At 34.6% G+C, this 19718-nt stretch overlaps 1 protein-coding gene across 3 annotated transcripts in view; it reads right to left on the bottom strand.

Moving 5' to 3' along the window:
- Window positions 1–6118: 6118 nt before the first annotated feature.
- HELZ (helicase with zinc finger) overlaps window positions 6119–19718 on the bottom strand; it is a 268807-nt gene continuing 255207 nt past the window's right edge. For all 3 annotated transcript variants that reach the window (XM_077163622.1, XM_077163623.1, XM_077163624.1), the window contains 2 exons: window positions 16395–16647; window positions 6119–6952 (listed from right to left, as the gene is read on the bottom strand). In XM_077163622.1, the coding sequence (XP_077019737.1) occupies window positions 6618–6952; window positions 16395–16647 (588 nt within the window). In that variant the 3' untranslated portion in view covers window positions 6119–6617. The remainder of the gene's footprint in view (window positions 6953–16394; window positions 16648–19718) is intronic.

Genomic DNA, 19718 nt, shown 5'->3' with positions numbered 1-19718 from the left:
ATATAGGAAAATCCAGGACCCTTCCTCTGCATGGAAGGGGACTGAGAAACGTTCTCAGGCGTAACTGACACAATGGGACTTTAACCTGGACAAGAGAACCCTCTGATCTGCTGCAAGATATAAAGAGGTCTTCTCATACAAGGCATTGTGCAAAGCAAAATGTAAATAGACTCAAGCTCCTTATAAGGTGGGACTGGGTAAAGGAATCTGTGCTGCACATATACACAATCCCCATCGAAGGTGATCAAGCCTTTCCAGTAGGAAGTACTGCACTTGAAGGATTCCACGGCTGGGCATTCTGTGATGGCCATCATGCTTACTCGTGTGTCTAAGTTGTTCTATATTCTATTATCTTAAAAATATAATTTTTTCTTTCTAATATCTCAAATTCAAAGCCAAACTAAAACCAGAGACAGAGCCCAATGCCCTTCACCCTGCAGTACAGGGTGAGCATTAACAATGATGACAACAACAAAAATTCAAAATATCCAAAGACCTGTCAGATTTATTACATTATAGGAGTTTCTTTCTCAAAAATAACCTGCTCATGCATGTGCACCTATGATTTCTGAAAAAATCATGTTGTGTAGATGGTAGGTTCCTGTAGACTATTTTGCAAATATATATAGATTTGTTTTAAAGGTAGCAAAGTAATCAGAGTCAATTATCAAGTTTCTGCCATATACAACACTCAGGCGCCTCTTATCAACCTGCTGACACGGCAGAAAATTAAAAGTAACTTTATTGTTAACCTGAGAAACACATAATTTGAAAAGCAAATCCTTTGCCCTCACCCCCATACCTACAACAAACAAAAATGAAACAAAACCCTTAAAAACTACAGAATACATCATTTGGGGATTATCTATTGTTTTCATGATCCACACCACTGCCATCTTAGTAGTGTCTCCTGTACTTAGTGCCTCAGTAAACGCAAAGTGCATTCTCATGACATTCTACTGACTTCTACAATTGTCATCTCCATGTGTGGATCATCATGATTGACTCTAAGCACGCCAAACAAATGTACAGCTTCCAGATCAAAGCTCTGGCAGCAGTGTGAGCAAAATCAAGCTCACCCTAGAAATGAAAGAGTTGCTACACCCTAATATGGACAAGTGGCATGGAGCCTAAAGGGGATGGGCTGGGAGAGGGTGGCAACCAATTCAAAAGGCTCGTCAACTCCATAGAGTTCTTCTCCAAGGATGTTCCACTCATAGCTTCAAAATTATAAAAATAAGTCTCAAGAGATCAGATTTTTTCACCGTGTGCATGCATGGTTGAAAAGATCTTTGGACTTTCTTTATATTAGCAGTTCTCAAAGTCTGGTTCCTAGACCAGCAGCATCAGCACCACCTGGGAACTGATTGAAAATGCAAATTATTGCAATCTGTCCCCCCAATCAGAAAGTCTGGAGGTGGGATCCAGCAATCTGTATTTTAGCAAGACCTCCAGGTAATTCTGAAGCTTGTTGTTTTTGAGAACCACTAGTCTATACTGTTCACTATTCTAAAATCTTCAAATAGGACAAATTTGTAAATAGATAACTTGCTATTCACTCCTGATTGTGACTTTACTCTGTGTTGAAAACCATGTAATTTGCCACTCTTTCTACTTTACTTCTCAAACATCAAAAAAAGTATTAATGGAAAAATTTATTTCACAAAATCAAGTATTTTTTAAAAGGGAATATTGAATTCCCTTCTGCTACATAATTCTAAGGCAGGCAATCGCATGCTAGCATGTAAAGTAAAACACAGAAGAAACCTCGCTGATGAGGTGTAGAAAGAGTTAAAAAATTTCCCAAGAACACAATGAAAACTCCACAATATTGTTTAATGAACTCATAGAATTATATAAAACTTATTATGCTTTATGCTTAATATCAAAATAAAATCTCTGTTGAACCAGTTGCAAATAAAGTTTGATCTAATACTGTAGTTGATTACCAAAACTATTAGTATATGAATGTCTCTGGGCTTTCATAACACTCATATGTTAGAAGCTTTATACTGCCACTGTATAACTGGGTTTAGGATTTAACCACAGTTCATATTTCTAAGCCTGAATTCTTCTTTTAGGTACCTCCCTTCAAAACAATTTTTAGAAAATCATGTGATAGTGTTTCCTTAAAGTTCACTCCAAGGTATTTTTAATCAGTTCAATATTTTAAATGTTAAAATAAAAATTTTAATTCTTAATGTTTAATCAGATATTCTAGCATAAAGTAATAATATAACGCCATTTTCTGAATGTGTTTTTAACAAGAATGTTAACCGTTACTAAGATTCACTCCTTGTAACAATGGTTTCAAAATTGCTAATTAAATGGTTATGAAAGTAATAAGAGTGAATTTAGTAGCTTTACAGTAAAATCTCAGCAAATAAATGTCCAACCTCAATTAGGTGAAAAATGCAAGATGCCTATCATAACGAGCTCTTGGAAGACTAACATGCCACGTACTCTTGATGATGTTATCTCTATACCGTGTGACAGACACCACTAAGTGATATTTTGAGCAAGAAATCATAGTTAGAACATTATCCATTACTTCTAATTCTAAGTGGTTAGAATATGGATCAGATGGCAAAGAGGGAACAAAAAGTTCATATTAAAACATGTATTTAAGATTCAGAAAGATAGGGTGGTGATAGAAACGGAGGGTTTTCATGTGTTAAGGAGAAAGTAAGAAATAATGTTTGGTAAATCAGAAAGGCAAATTACTATCTTTCAGGAGTTGAAAGAAAAATGGATGGCTAGCTTAAATAACATTTTAAGGCAACAATTTGTATCTTTCAATATATTTAAAGTTTTTTACATTGTATAGAGTTTCTGGGATTCCCTTTTAAAAACAACTCCAATGTGAAACAATACTAAATGTAACAGGCATCTGTTTTGAAATGATATTTTAGTAAATATAATTTTTAAAATAAGAGTTGAAATACTGAAATTTATCTTAAAATTCTTTTTTCACTCCTTGGCTTTCTTGTGCCAAGATGGCTAAGGATACATTCTCATAGGTTCGTTGCTTTGCTCTTGAGATGTATGTACATAAAAAATGTTAAACATGTAAAACCTACTACCTTGCATGTTTATTATCCCAAAGTTATGAAATTCGGTTAGCTTTCCCAACAACTTCAATGTCTCCATACACAAGGAAACTATTTTCATAAATAGGTGTTTGAGATGGCTATGCTTAATCAGGTAATGCTTATATAGTAGGAATTCTGCTTATTTTACTTATTCTGTAATTCTTTGAACTAAAAAGACCAGTTAATGTTTACACTGAACCTGAATTAATTCTAGAATTTTTGATGGGAAAAAAACACACAAAGCAGTTCATTATTTCACACATATAAAATGGCCTGGATAGAAAGCATATCTGTGTGAGGAAAGGAAAATTAAGTGTATGTTAGTTTAAATGGTCAAAAACTACTGATTAACCAAAAACCAAGCTCTACTATAAAACAATCTGGCAAAGCACATACCAAAATGGCAATCAAAACCTCTTTTAAACATGAGAAAACATCCATGTGAGGTACTTCAAATCTTGCTAAAAATTCATTGTTAGATCAGGAAAAAAGATTCTCCTTTACATACTCTATCACCAAAAAAAAATTTCATTCAAGGTTAAAAAAAAATAAAAAAAGAAAAGAAAAGAAAATCTCAAGGAGCACTGAAATTAAAAAGTGCAAGGAATTAAAAAACACTTCTGGCACAGAAAAGAACCCCAGGGCAATGTAAAGAACAAAGAAGAAAGTCAGTGGCGTGAATATTAATTTCACTTAGAAAAAAATCTGTTCTGAAAGAAAAAAAGAAACAAATGAGTTTCACTTGAGCTCTAAGGTTGACTCTCTCGTATAAAAGTCTAAGGTTGAACCTCTTGTATAAAATAAGTTGTTTTCTGAGTCTGATCTGTGGGTGCCTGCTAATTCTACCCAAGTAATACCCAAGCAGCATCAACTGCATTCAAAAGCCATGCTTCATTTCAACTCAACCTTGCAAAATGATTTTTATAATAAGACTTGCTTGAAACCTTTACAAAGTACTATGCATAAATAACAAATTCTTTAAAGCAAGGTTGGAAAGACGGCATTAAATAATAATGAGGAAGAGCAAGCTTGTTAGAAGCGAAGATAAGCATTCAATCCAGAAGCTAAAAAGAACAGATGGAAACAATATTTAAATCCTTGACTGGCTGTAGAAACAATAAGGGAATGAGGAACTCCTGGACACTTAGTAAAGAGTAGTAGATTAATAAGTAGCTATTATTATTATTTTTTTATTTTTTAGAAATAACTGCTTGAAATAGGGATAGTACAACAACCTAACAACTTCTTTATCCAAAGCTTCCATCATTAATATATTTACTTAAGGTGGTGGGGTGTACACATGAGCCCCTTAACTAGATATAAATATAAATAACTTAAAAAACTGATATTTTTTAAAGGTTCAAGTATGGAAAACAAAAAATTAGGCTATTACTTCATGATAAGGGGTTAAATGAAAGCCCTGACATTACACTTCTGTTTTTCATATTATCAAAATGCTTTTGAATATTAATCTAGCCTGTGTTGTAGCTCTTTATATTCTGGAGAGGCAGCGGGAGGGGGGGTGGGGGAAAAATCATCACTGACCATAAAATTATTTTCACAGACATCCTCCCTTCAGGAACACCTTATGTCCACTTAAGCTGTCTTAAATTTTATCACAGAGTAGGAAATACATAGCTATATGGCAAAAGTTTTTTCTTCTGCCTAAAGCATGTTGAGTAAAAAGAAAATGTGGTGATGTAATTTGCTGGCTCAGTTTTCCAACTGTGATTTTTAGTAACCATTAACAGGTCTGCAGTCTATATCTGCCACCACATACAGAGACCCACGGCCTGTAATGTGAACACACATATGAATGAACTGTACTCCAAAAAGAAAGAACTGAATAAAGAGGCACCCCTCCATCTATCCTGTAGCTTACTAATCTTTAACTAAAGGCACTCTCTTATCCTAAAGTGTCTGAGGATTACAGGGGATTGCAGCTGACAACACAAACTAAACTCCTATCCAGTAAGAGAAATAAGTAGTTTTTCTTTACCACCGTTCATTTTCAACCCCATTTTAAAAACAAAATTCTAGCATGTATTCATGGCCTATTCAAAAGTAGTCCTCCAAAAAAACTATTTTTGAATGGATCTTCAGGAAGGTTGGGTCCATTTGCAATGCTTCCCAGCCTTTTTTATTAAAAAAAAAAAGTTATAGTGTAGTTTCAAAATCTCTGAAGCTTAAAGTAATACTACTATATCAGAAAAAATGATGAGGACAGGCAATGCTTCAAAAGTATTACAAGACCACAAGTTTTAAGAGGGTACATGTTTTCCTTTGGATTTTACAAAAGTTCAGTGAAAACAATCTTTAGACTGCAGAATATTTAAGACAGCTACTTAAAATTTATATTATTGTACAAGTTTAGTGGGGTTATTTTAGAAGAATGAAAAACAAAAGTAATCTTCTGCCCCAGATTTAGATGAATTTTGATACATCTTTGACTAACATATTTCTCCCTTTAATGATGCTCCTCAAACAAAACAGTTAGCAAAATATTTGAATTTCCATGTATAATGTCACATTTTAATGTAAACAACATATAAGGTACCAAAAGTTTTACTGGAGGAAAAAAAAAACAAACCTTAAAAGCGGCACAATTCTTTATACCACTGGAGAAGAGAGGAAAGCCAGATTACAAACATTTATACATGCATAGTGAAAAAAAATAATTTTACTAAATTCACGCATTTTTAAAATAGTTATCAAGTCTACTAAGCACCAACAATCCTAAAATTTTTCAGCTTCATGATTTGTTTAAAAAAAAAAAACACTATCAAATTAACATTAAAAACAAAGCCTCAATTGTGGCTTGTCCCAAAAATAAAATAACTGAGTGTGCCAATGTTTTTTTTCATGTTTCAAAAAACAGTGGCATACTGAAAACACCTGCAAAGAATGCCTTTAACTCTATCCTATAGTGGATGGAGATTACAACAGCACATCATACATACTCTAAAACTATAAAAGTTTTAGAATGCAGCATCCTGTCACACAAAAAAAGCTGATAAAACTTAAAGTATTTAGAAGATGCTGCCCCTTTATTTTAAAAAAATTTAAATGAATTTAAGCAAAAATAACATACATTTGTACATCAACTGGCCATTTCTGGTACAGAAACCCAGCATATGGTAATATTATTGAATAAATGTAAATGCTACTTACAATTTTTTTCTTTTTAAATACATTTTAGACAAACTTTTTTCTTTTTTTTTTTAATAGTTGCACAATTAACCTCTTAGCTGCTAGCTTGATGCAAATGTATGTAACAATACACAAATTTAAAAATACTTTTTATTCTACATAAAAGCTGTCAAAATTCTGACACATCAAAAATGCAAAATAATGGAATCTTTACTTTTAAAAAATTAGTTGAAAGTCTAGCAGCAAAGCAATTAAGTGAGAACATATTTCATATTAAAAACAAAGGGAAATGTGCATCTATAGATGAAGTCCAACTATCTTAATTCTATTGTTACAAACAGAAATGAAAACATTCTCTCTTGAGAAAAAAAGTGATTATTTAAAATAGGAGTAAAAGCCATTGCTGCCTGATGAGCTCCCCAGGCTAAGTTCTTGGAATAGAGAAAGAGGGTCGCTACTCTTCTTGGCCTGCTCAGGTGGGGGCCTTGGCTTGGGGGGCGCCCTCAGAGCACTGGCATAGGACATGGTGGGCTTGTTCCCCGCAGAGCTCTGCTGGCTACTGCTGTTGGCTGACTCCGCGATCTGCTTGTTGGGCATGAGGGGGGGGAACTGGCCAAGATGCTGCAGCACATTATAGTTGAAGGAACTGGACAACTCGAGGTTTTCAGACTTCAGTTGATCCTCAGGGGGTTTGAGAGTCTTGGGAGGAGCTAAAAGCAGAGAACAGTGATAGTGATTTAAGCATGGACTCAGGTTGGTCACAACAACTCATTGTGTCACAAGGTTCTCACTCACACGCCAAGGAACTCAGTGACAGGTGAGCCACAAAGACAGACAACTACACAGAATGTTGAAATTGAAACACATCTAACCAAACTTCTCTATCTTATAAACACATTCATAAAAGAGTTAACCATGTGACCTCAACAGCTAAGATAGAAGAAGTAATACTCAAATTTGAAGGTTTACTAAGAAAAACAAAACAAAACAAAAGTTGTACAACTTGATATTATATTAACTGATGGGAACAAACAAAAAAGATGAGAACAAACATTTCCTTTCTTCAATACAAACTAGCTGTATATGCAGATTTCTGGTCAAAATGGCTTTTATTATTAACCTAATTATGGATTCTATTTGTTTAAATGCTATCCTTTCTTGTAATATATACTAATTAAACATGGAATAAGATGGGTTTAAAAAAAACAAACAAAAAAGCAACTTCTCAAACAAAATTTTTTCTTTAAAAAGCTATAAACCACTTCACATTTCTATAGTTGGCTGATATTCAACATCCTTTAAAATTGGACTCCATCTTTCCTAACCAATTTTATTTCCCACTAAACACTGCTACCACAGCATGGTTTCAACTACTGCCTTTGTTCAAATTTTTAAAAAATTTAATAGCATTTTATTGGATTATACATATAATAGAGATTCACTGACAATTTGGAAATTACAGAAAAGTCCAAAGAAGAAATAACTCATATACCCAAATATCAGAGATAAGCCTTAGTTTGTTGGTATATTTTTTCCCTATGCATACCATTTAATGCAGAATATTTCATAACTATTTAAAAGGAATCTCTTATTGTTAGAAATTTGGATTATAGCCAATTTCCCCCTTTTATAAACAATAAATTTTATTACAGAAAAATACTTCTAAACATTCATGATTATTTCCTTAGAATAAATTACTAGAATAATGGGAGAGTCATATGGTATACATACAATTAAAGCTTTTGGTAACTATGGCCAAGCTCCAAGAAGAATTGCTCATTTATACTCACACCAAAAATGTTAGGGTTTTTTTCCTCTATCCAGCCACAACACTGCTATTATTTTTTTTTTTTTAGCTTTCACCTCTTTATAAGTGGATAATTTTCTTGTAATTTTAATTTCTTGTAATTTTAATTCGCCTTTCTTTCATTACTGGTGTATATAAACATTTTTTCTTATTTCACTACCCATTTGTTGCTTTTTTTCATACTACTTTGTAAGAGTTTTTTACATGAGGGATACTAATATTTTGTCATATGTTTCAAATATTTTAAATCTATTTTGTGATTTTAATTTAAAATTTTTAGTTTCTACTTTGTTAATAAATGTTTTGGATTTTATATAAATATATCTATGAACTATTTCCTTTATGGAACCAGATAAATATTTATTACATTTTCTTACAACTTTTATGATTTCATGTTTTAAATTAAAATCTTTAAGCTATCTATAATTTGTTTTAGTATATGGCATACAGTAAAGATATAATTTTGTTCACTTGTTTATTTTTTCCCTGAATGTCTAGATGATTGAGTCAGTAACGTTTACTGAATAATTCATTCGTTCCATGCTGAACCTATTTTTATTATATACTGAATTCTCTTATACATTTGAATATGTATCTGGGCTTTCTATTCTCTTCCCCTGAGCCATGTGTCTATTACCATACTAGTACTGTTTTAGTACTACAATGCATTATTTTATCTGTTATTCAAAGCTCTCCTTTATTATTTTCCGCCCCTGCCTCTTCCTAGATAAATAAGTTATGGATATTCTTGCCAGACCATCTATATAATTAGAAAGATATTGTGAATCATATGTATTTCTATTTCCCTGCGTTCTTACAGGCTGATTCTTTTATCTGGAATCTGCCCATTTCATTATCCAAACCCTTAAACTGCCACCTCAATTCAATTCAATGAGTATTTCTTGAGCACTCACTATGTACAAGTGCTGTGTTAGGCCCACAGAAAGTACAAAGTTACTATCGGTGGCCCTGTATGAATTATGATTTCATTGCAGAGACAACATATAAATGCACGACATGGTTAAATAACAAAGGAAGTGGCACATGTTAAGTGCCAAGTGAATGGTGATGGGTAGTGAATGAGTTCTGGGAGAATGGGAGAGATAATCTTCATGGGAAAATGAAATGGAATGGTCTTGAAGGACAAGATTTAGAAATGTTGTCATTTAGGGAAATGTTGGGAGGGTATGGTGGACACTATTAATGGTCCCCTCAGTGTCCATTTTTTATCTTATTTTTTTCTTCTTAAATTATAAAATATAACATATACACAAAACAAAGAAAGAAAAAAAAACAATAATTTTCAAAGCACACTTCAATATGTAGTTACAAAACAGATCCCAGAGTTTGTTATAGGTTACCATTCCATCATCTCAGAGTTTTCCTTCTAGCTGCTCCAAAACACTGGAGGCTAGAAGGAATATTAATATAGTGATTCAATAGCCAATCATTTGATAAATCCTATCTTCTCTGTTATACCTCCTCCTTCTCCTTTAATCCTTCTCCCATTCTACAGGTATCTTTCGGGAATGCCTGTTCTGATTTTTTCATGTTGAGAAGGGGTGTCCACACTGAAGGATAAGAAGATGTAATTGATTATCCTGGAGAGGCTGGTCCCTCTGGATTTCAGGATTTATATGACCAAGGTACCCTCCAGGAATTATACATTCCAGGAAGGCAAAGCTAGTTCACAAAACCTTTACAGAGTCTCAGTTTGAGCCTTTGCTAGTTTGAGCCTTTGCTGTTCTTGAGAGACAACAGAAGTGATGGTGATTGGGTTTAGCAAACCATGCAATTAGCACTATCTAACTGAAGCTTGCAAAAGAGTAGCCTCCAGGATAGCCTCTTGATTGCATTTGTTCTCTCTTGGTCACTGATGCCTTATTTTACCATACTTCTTTCCCCCTTTTCGTCAGGAAGGCATTGTCAATCCCACAGTGTCAGGGCCAGACTCATGCCTGGGAGTCACACCCCATGTTACCAGGGAGATTTTTACCCTTGGATGACTTGTACCACATAGGGGGGAGGGCAACAATTTTTCTTGCACAAGCATGATCTTGTCTGATCTTCTTACTTTTAGTAACAGAAACCCCATCCACCCACCACACCAATTTTAAACTAGACACATGGCTGCCCAACTAGCGACTATATTTCCCAGATTCTCTTGCAGCTGAGTATGGCTCAGTGACTAAATTTGACCTATATGAATGTACACAGAAGTGATACATGCAATTTCTGTGTCATCCTTAGCCTGCAAACAAACAACCTGTCATGAAACACAGCCATGGCAGGGACCCAGCTTTGATCATGTAAATGAAAACAATGTCTCAGAGGACAGTGAAACAAGATAGAAGGTACTTGTGTCCCTCCATGACCTTATGAAGCAGGGCTACTCAGCTAGTCTGGACCAGCCAGACTACTAAGTGAGAGAAAAATATACTTCTATCTTATTTAAGCCACTGTATTTTAGGGTTTCTTTGTGACAACAGCTTAGCTTTTATCTTCACTGATACAGGTAGAAAAACCACAAAAGTAAAGACATCAAGAATGGAAACCAATTCTTAGAAGACGATCCTTGGTAGGGTAGGTTAATGTTAGACAAGAGAGGTATATAAGGTTGGAAAGGTGAGAAAGCTGCCCTTCTACAAAGATTCCTCTTAATGATTTCAGCATTTCTAAAGGTACAGCACCTGCACTGCAGACTTAGCTCTTGATTTCATGTCTTTTAATATTCACTGCTACTGCTTCAAGTATGTTAATCTTATAACCAAACTAGTTAGTTCCTTGAAGGTGAGGACAATTCTATTCTTTTTTTTTTGGCATGGGCAGGCACTGGGTTCCTTCATCTCCGGCATGGCAGGCGAAAACTCTGCCTGCAGAGCCACCGTGGCCCACCCCCCGCCCTTTGTTTTTTTAAATCCATCTTTTTAATTTGAATCCTCAGAGTATATGGCTCTGCTTATTGATGACTCAGTGGTCAGTGGACTAGATATACTGTTTCTCCCCTCCCTTCCTGTGTTCTTAAAGTGTTCTACTCACAACTCTAGGCCACATCTGATTCAAACTGAACCAGATTCCTTCTTCAAGAATTTAAAAGTGTGTGTGTGTTTGTGATTTGCAATGGATGGAGGTGGCCTGAGGAATGCAAGGGGGAACTGTTGTAGGTATATACATATATATCCAACAGACCACTGAGCAGGTGCAAGAAGGAATGAAGTTGTGAGGCATGCAACTAGGTGAATGAACCTTGAGGACAGTATGTTAAATGAAATAAATTAGAAATGAAAAGACAAATATTATCATGCCTCACTCAATATGAACTATAATATACAAACTCGGAGATTGAAATTGAAGGCATAGATTATTAGGTTGGAGCCTACTGTAAAATTTCTTAGATTGTAAGCCCTTACAGCAGTCACATCTATTCTGGAGTATTAACTGTTATTTCTAAATTCTGAGATGCTGAGCTATTTGTGTACAATCTGGTCATTTCCTGGAACTTCGGGTATTTGTGTGACACCTGAAATTCAGACTTAGAGCTCTGAAGCTATGAAAGTCAGCACTATCCCAAACAGTAACTGTTAAAAAGCTGAAAACGTGATCAGACTGCAACTAGAGATATGAATGAAGCTGATCTGGATAGGACTAAGGTAAATCATAATACAAGGTAAAGGATGATATATGCTATATTTTAAAACTTCAAATTCTGTGTGAGACCAAAGGAAGAGATGCTTCTTTGTGCAAAATTTATATTTTTGGTAGCACACCGTCTCATTTAACTTGTACGGTCAGTTTATTTGAACACCATGAACACATGGAATCTTGAATTGGGAGTGAGATCTTCTTGGTTGGTATAGATTAGAGTGGTGCCCCAATACATCCTAGAGTAATGTGGGGGCAGAGAATAAAAAAGTATTTGTAAAGTCCCCTTGAGGGACTGGGGAGAAAGTAGGAAATGTTAAACTTCCCCACTGGGGAATTCCTGATATTCTCTCAAGCACAGGGGACAACCAGTTTGATGAGCTGAACCCTCAATCCTGGAGCTTCCCTATTTCCTGCCCCTATGAAATTTATTCCTGCAAAGGAGAAGCTAAGCCTACTTATAATTATGCCTAAGAATCACCCCCAGAGAACCTCTTTTGTTGTTCAGATGTGGCCTCTATCTCAAAGCCAACTGAGCAGGTGAACTCACTGCTGTCCCCACTACGTGGGGACATGACTCCCAGGGGTGTAAATCTCCCTGACAATGTGGGACATGACCCAGCATTGTAAGATTTAGTTAAGCCTCCTTAACCAAAAGGGGGAAGAGAGAAATGAGACAAACTAAAGTTTCAGTGGCTAAGAGATTTCAAACAGAGCCGAGAGATTATTCTGGAGGTTATTTTTATGCATTATATAGATAACCCTTTTTAGTTTTCAGTATATTAGAATAGCTAAGAGGAAATACCCAACTGTTGAACTGTATTCCAGTAGCCTTAATTGTTGAAGATGACTATATAACTACATAGCTTTTACAAAGTGACCATGGGACACTCCTTTATCCAAAAGAATAAAAAATAAATAAATAATAAGGGGGGATAAGGGGTAAAAAAAAAAAAAATAGCCCGTGTGTGTGAAAGAGAGAGAGATGGAGAGTAAGAGAGAAGAGAGAAATTGGTTGACTAAGTCCTTTGGCCAGAACATGTGGAGTCAAGATACTGAGGCAATCCAAAGCCAAGCACTTAAAAATACATGGGAAGCAGATCAGTAAGAATACTAAATCTAACAAAGACAAGTACAAGAATGCAGCACAGCAAAAGGCCACATGGCCCCAGGGAGAAATGTTAAAATAATTATATCTGGTATTTAAGTATTTTCTATAGGCCAGGCACTTGTGCTATGCACATTACACAGATTGTTTATATATTCCAGGAAATTATCCAGTTCCCATGATTCCAACTGTCCTTCCTGTTCCTTATTTCCAATAAAATCCTCTTTGCTTGAGCTACTTTGGCTAAATTTCTGTATCTTGCAATCAGATATAACTTAAGACAATCACCAAATATAGGAAGAACAAACTTTCGATCTTCAGATATTTAGGCTAGTTTGCTCTAATCTTGAATTTAAAAAAACAAAACAAACAATTGAAACCATAAGAAAGCCTGCTAATATTTCTTATTTATACCTGTGATAGGTTCAATTATGTACCCCAGGAAAACACATGTTCTTAATCTTAATCCACTCCTGTGGGTGGTGTGAACCCACTGTAAATAGGGCCATTTGAAGATGCTATTTTTAGTTAAAATATGGCCAACTGAATCAGGTTGAGCTTTAATCCAGATTACTGGAGTCCTTTATAAGCAGAATGAAATTCAGACAGAGACAGAAAGCCACACAAAGAAGTGGGAACTCAGTGGAACCTGGAAGATAAAGGAGAGGACATTGCCATATGACAGAGAAGTCAAGGAATCCAAGGAATGCCAGCCAGCCAGAAGATACCTACTGTGAGAGGAAGCAAGACTTCTAGCCTCTGAACTATGAGTCAATAAATTCCTGTTGTTAAGCCAATCCATTGAATGGTATTCATTTTAGCAGCTGGGAACTAAGACAATACCCACATACAATGGTTCGTTTTCTATAAAACATACAGGTAATGTTTGATGGAGGGTACTTCAGATCCAATAAGGCAAAGTTTAAAATGCATTTTAACATCAGGAAGATAGCTCCCCAATAAACCTAAAATGAAGATCCAGAGGTTAAGATGAAATTATTTCATTTTTTGGTCTTAGTATTCCATTTACTCAATATGTTAATCTCATACAACTAATTTTAAAACTTTAAAAATTCATAAAAATTGTTTAATATTATTTTAAATCTTTCTAGAACATTTATCGTCCCCCTCCTCAAATGTTATTAACTTGAAGAATGAAATATTTACTTTTAAGAGCATTAGTTTAACAAAACATTTCAATATAAAAGTGACCTGCCTAAAATAATACATAAAGTATAAGTTTAGGCAGTTCAAAAACTTACTGTTTTTATTTACTTTACTTTGTTATTTAAATATGTTCTCATTTTCTTGATAATACAATTAGTTTTAAATCAAGTAAGTATTTACCAAATAATATTTTAGAGGCAGTTTAATCTAAAGTCTATGTTTCCATCTGATTGTGAATACAAGCTATGCATTTATTTGATTTTAGCACCTATATTCCTGATCTAAGACTCATTCTTTAATACTGTGGATTTTACTAATCTAATAATCAATGATATTTTTCAAAACACACATCTCTATTTAATCTTAGGTTTCCACCAATGCATTAAAAGAAAATGTCTGATAAATTATGACTAGCTATGAGAGTAAATGAACAGAGCCTGAATACACCAGTTTTGGAAATGGTGTACCTGTTGGTGCTTAGGACACCCAAGAGGAAAGGTCCTGCAGTGTGAATGGACCCTGACTTCCATTTCAGAAATCTATTTTAATTATCTTCTTACTCAATAAGCACTTACCAAGAGCCTGCAGTATGTTCAATGCTCAAATGGGAAATTCACAGTTCAAAAAGGTCAAAGACACAGTCTCTACTTCTAAGCTTACAATTTTCTTTCTTTTTTTTTTCGCATGGGCAGGCTCTGGGAACTGAACCCCGGTCTCTGGCCATGGCAGGTGAAAATTCTGCCACTGAGGCACTGTTGTATCACACTCAAACTTGGAATTTAATTATAAAGAAAACATGGCCATATAGATACAATGATCACTTTTAAATTTCAAACCAATATAATATGAACAATTTTCTTCATGACCAAGAAATAAATCTCACACTTCAAAAATAAGCCTCCCATGTGATAATTATTTTCCTTGTGATTCACCCCTGGTAATTGCTACGTACCTTTAAGGAAAAAAAAAATACTGATAAGCAAGAAGTTGTGTTTCAGGACATGCCTGATTCTGAATTAATGTTCTAGTATTTAATAAAGCATTACTTTCAATTAAAGAATACTGCAATTTGTCTTCTGGTAATGAAGAAGATAACCATTTTATATTTGAAGAAAAGATACCATAAATGACATGAGCTTTGAGTACTTGTTTAGGAATTTTCTACCTTATCAGTTCTAGTCAGGTTTTTAGTGATTTTGGCCAAAAGCCATCCTAAAAGTTAGGAGAGGAAAAAAAGAAGAAAAATGATGTTATCTTAAAAATAACTCATAATAAACAAAGTAACTAGAAAGTAACAAATTTATGGAACTAATCTATAATTTAAATGTTTCTCAGGAAATTCAATTCTGATAGTATGAGTGTATGTATGCCAGACCTTTAAAATGACAAGACAACCAACCCCAGGCAAAATAAAGTAGCTTACACACAGTAGGGACTAGTGAACGAAAAGATTAAAATGACAATGTCTCTTGCCAGGAAACAAACCCCAAAATTTTTTCATGTTTTTGTCCAATCCTGTCTTCTGTTCTAAAAATATGCTTGCACAGCACATACTGAAAAATGGGTCAGTTACAAAAACAATGAATTCACATTCTAATGATAAACAAAATTAATTTCAAATACAAAGAATGATGCTACCATGGCAGAAATTCTCCACCCAAGATCACAGACTTCGTCAAAAAGATTAAAGTCTGTAGCCCACAAAGAGCAGGACATCAGAGAACTCAAATAATACCATTTCTTTATATTCAACATGAAAAGAAGAGGGTACAAAAGAAAGATGAAAGTGTATTCAAGTTCAAGGCTAAAGGAAAGACTTCCCACCACACCATACAAAGTTTAGAGTGCCTTGTCCATTCCCATCCCTTTCTATGCCTTTATTTCTTTAGCCACAGACTTCTCATTTTGTTAGAATAGAAGAAATAAGCGAGCAATTTCTAAATCTCAAAATGTTAGACTTTTCTGGTCTCTGTCAAGATTAAGTTCTATTACATAGCAAAATGCCAACAGCTTTATTGACTAAAGAACCTTGAAAATTGATTAATACTGATCCAACCAACTTAAACCTCAACTCTGAATTCTTTAAAAAAGCAAGAAACAAAAAGAAAACCTTTCCCAAATAAAGGTGACTCTATTTAGAAATACATTAAACTCTATAATACTTCTTACATCCAGTCACAGGTCAATATGATCAAAATAATCAGTTTCTAAATATGGGTGGATCTACTTACCTTCCAAATCATAAATATGCAATCAATACAGTCCTAAATTAATACGTTGGCCTAAGGCACATCTGTGAAATATGCAAATTTATAATTTTCAAAGATAGTAATGCAAATAGAGGGTGGGAGAAGAAAAACTCCATACATATCCAAAAGCTGAGTAATTATAATTGTAGAGTTTGGGCAACCCACCAACTCTTTCTTACCTATCAACTCTCGGGGCTGAGCTGTCCTACTGGATCCATTGCACGGAATGTTCTGGTAGGGGGTAGATGAGGTGGTGTTTACCCAGGACTCCGGGGATGAAAAGTTGAAAGAAGATTGGTTATTATGGTCCTGAAGTTCTTTACACTGAGCAAGACTGTCTTGAGGAGTGTTTAGTTCTTCAGAACAAGGCTGGACTGAGCTAGATGAGATTCTTCTTTGGTACAAGGGCCGACCAGGTCCTCTGGGTTCATACTGCAGGGAAAAAAAGAACACTTCATAAATCAGTGCACCTATTCCACCCATCCCATCCCAACCCTTTTCAATTCACTGCAATCACACTCGGACTGAAATTTTAAAGAATTCTCTCATGCAACTGTGAAAACCTCCCCCAAAGCAGCCCGAGTTCTAGTCATGTGTCAGGGGACTTAGGTTCAAAATCATTTCTGCCCCTGTGACCAAAAATAACTACCTGTCTCAAACTTTCAAATTCTATGTAGGTTTTACATAAGAGCAGATTAAGAATAAGAACAAAGGAATATATCTGCTCAGAATTAAAAGGGGAAATTATAGTCACAATTCAATCGAACCACAGCCATCTTGAACACAGTCTGGAGTCATTATGGGCCTGAGTTTTTATAACCACCTCATGTTTTATTTCTTTTACTTGGTGGCAAAATGTGATTTCTCCTTTCCTGAAACATAAATACTCCTGATTAGACTGAACTGCATTTCTTTGTTTAGCCGTGGTCAATTGAAGTAAAACATTCATTACTCTATTCAAAAACCCTTCATATGTTTGAAACTCAATTAACTTAAATCCTTATATTTTTTCTTCCCTAAACTACAAAACCCAGATTCCTTTAATTCTCTTGACAAGACGATTACCTGCCCCTTTGAAATTTTTTTCTTCTAATTATTTTCTTGCTTGACTATCAGTGATCCATATTCATTGTAGTGGAGAGGCAGTGTAGAGTTATGGTTGCACATGCCTCAGCCTAGAGCCAGAATCAGGGTTAGACTTCAGGCTCTGCCTTTTTCAGCAAGTCACCTTGGACAGCTAGCTTAATTTCTTGGAAACTCAGCTGCTTCATCTATAAAACCATAACCCACAGTAACCTGCTGCCCTTATGTAAAGGGGTAGGGGACCAGGTGGAAAGAGGGCAATTTCTTCACTATTAAACCATAAGTGGTTAAGTTGTTTCTGTCGTTCCAAAGTTTTAGCTACTGAATGAGGAAGGTCGGAGGTAATATTTCCATCTAGTCAATTCCTTTTCTCATATATTTTTATTGTTCTTTTGTCTCTGAACATAATATCTGAAGTCACCTTTAATTTTAATCTGCTTTAAAAGCAATTTTTTCAATGGTCAAGATGATTTTTTTATTTGATTTTTTCCCCTACACTATAAGCCATCCTAACTATTTAGTGGGAACTGCAAGTTTAATCAACATATTTGAAAATTCCTTGTCTGGGTCACTAAATTAAGGTACTGAGTAGAATAACCAACCTTTACAAACTGCTTTATGTTGTCTATGCCTAGAAAATACCTGAATGATCGATAACAACAGCTTGTGCAATGTGACTATTTTATCACAGTTTGTTATGAAGACCATTAGATTGTCTACTTTATTGTGGTTTGTTATGAAGACTATTAGATCTTAAAATCAAAATGAAGTGTTTGTTTTTATTATCATCTCTGGAGCGTTCAGCCCAATCACAACTCTGTAGGGGATCACATTCCAAAGACTTTTTGTGTGAATAATGAAATTCAAAGCTAAGGTCTGTATGGCCTCAGAAAGAACCAGTTATAATAATCAAATCCTCAGTACAGAATAGTAAATATGCTCATATGAACTTCAGGCATTGATTTATAAGCCCTATTTCATTAAATAATGAACACACTATAGTATAAACAAATACTTTTTCCACAATGATTCCATAAATGAACCACAATGCTTATTAAATTAGGAAAGCTGAAGATCAGAAAGAAATGAGGACTGACACCAGAAGATAGCAATATTCAATTAAACTTTATAGACAATGTGCATCATTTGTATCTGCCAAACTGAAATCCAAGAAATCACACAGTTGAAATTCACATCAGGATTTAGAGAAGTATTGGATGACACATTTAAAATAGCTCTTAAGCAATTATTGACAAAGCCAAATGTATAGATGAATTGTGAAATTCAATTTCAAATCTTATTACGAATATGACTGATCCTTTATGTTTAAAGACAGCGAAAACCTGAAATTGTTTCAATGCTCCCTAAATTAGAAAAAATTATTAAAGATTATAGTTATATAAAGGTCTAGTAGTACAGCTATTTCATACACCATAGATAAGCATAAATTCATGAAAAAATAATTTGCTACTATGTAGTTAGTCCTCAAAGGTAATTTAAGCAGAGGCAGACTATGACAACCGAATACAATAGTTTATATACAAAATAAATGACATTGAAGCAATTTTGTAGTTTTCAGCATACAGATCCCGTACAGATTTTTTGAACTATTGTAAATGGCACTGTTTTAAAATTTTGGGTTTCTAATTGAACATTGTTAGTATGTAGAAATCCAGTAGATTTTTGTATGATTAACCTTACAGCCAGCCTGTGGCCTTGCCAAACTCACTTTTAGTTCTAAGATTTTTGTCTGTTTTGGGGGTAGATTCCTTGAGCTTTTTCTACATTAACAATTTATTCTATCTGTGACTAGAGACAATTTTAATTGTTCCTTTTCAATCTGTATGTCTTTTATTTATTTACCTTGCCTTATTGCACTGGCTAAAACTTCCAGTACAATGTTAAATAGGAGTGTTAAGAATGGACATCCTTGGCTTGTTCTCAATTGCAAAGAGAAAGCATTCAGTCTCACAACATAATGGTAGCTGCAGGGTTTTTGTAGATGCCCTCTAACAGGCTGAAGAACTTCCCTTCTTTTTCTAATTTTTGTCATGAATTGATGGTGAATTTGTCAAATGTTTTTTCCTGAAATTGATTTGATCATATGGTTTTTCTCTTTAAATTGCTAACTTGGTAGAATACATTGATTTATTTTAAAAAACTGAATCAGTCCTGCTCCAGGGATAAATCCCACACGGTCGTGGTGTATTAGTCATTTTATATTACGCTTTATTCAATGTTTTGCTGTGGACATCTACAATCACATTCACAGAAATTGGTCTGTAATTTTCTCTTTTGTGTAGTCTCTGCCTTGTTACTAATAACAAAGCAACATGGGCCACATAAAACAAGTTGGGAAGTATTCCCTTCTCTGGAAGAGACTGTATAAAATTGGTATTATTTCTTCTTGAAATGTTTGG

The sequence above is a fragment of the Tamandua tetradactyla genome, chromosome 6 (assembly GCF_023851605.1).
Source record: "Tamandua tetradactyla isolate mTamTet1 chromosome 6, mTamTet1.pri, whole genome shotgun sequence".
NCBI lineage: Eukaryota > Metazoa > Chordata > Mammalia > Pilosa > Myrmecophagidae > Tamandua > Tamandua tetradactyla.
This window is presented reverse-complemented; position numbering and strand designations above follow the sequence as displayed.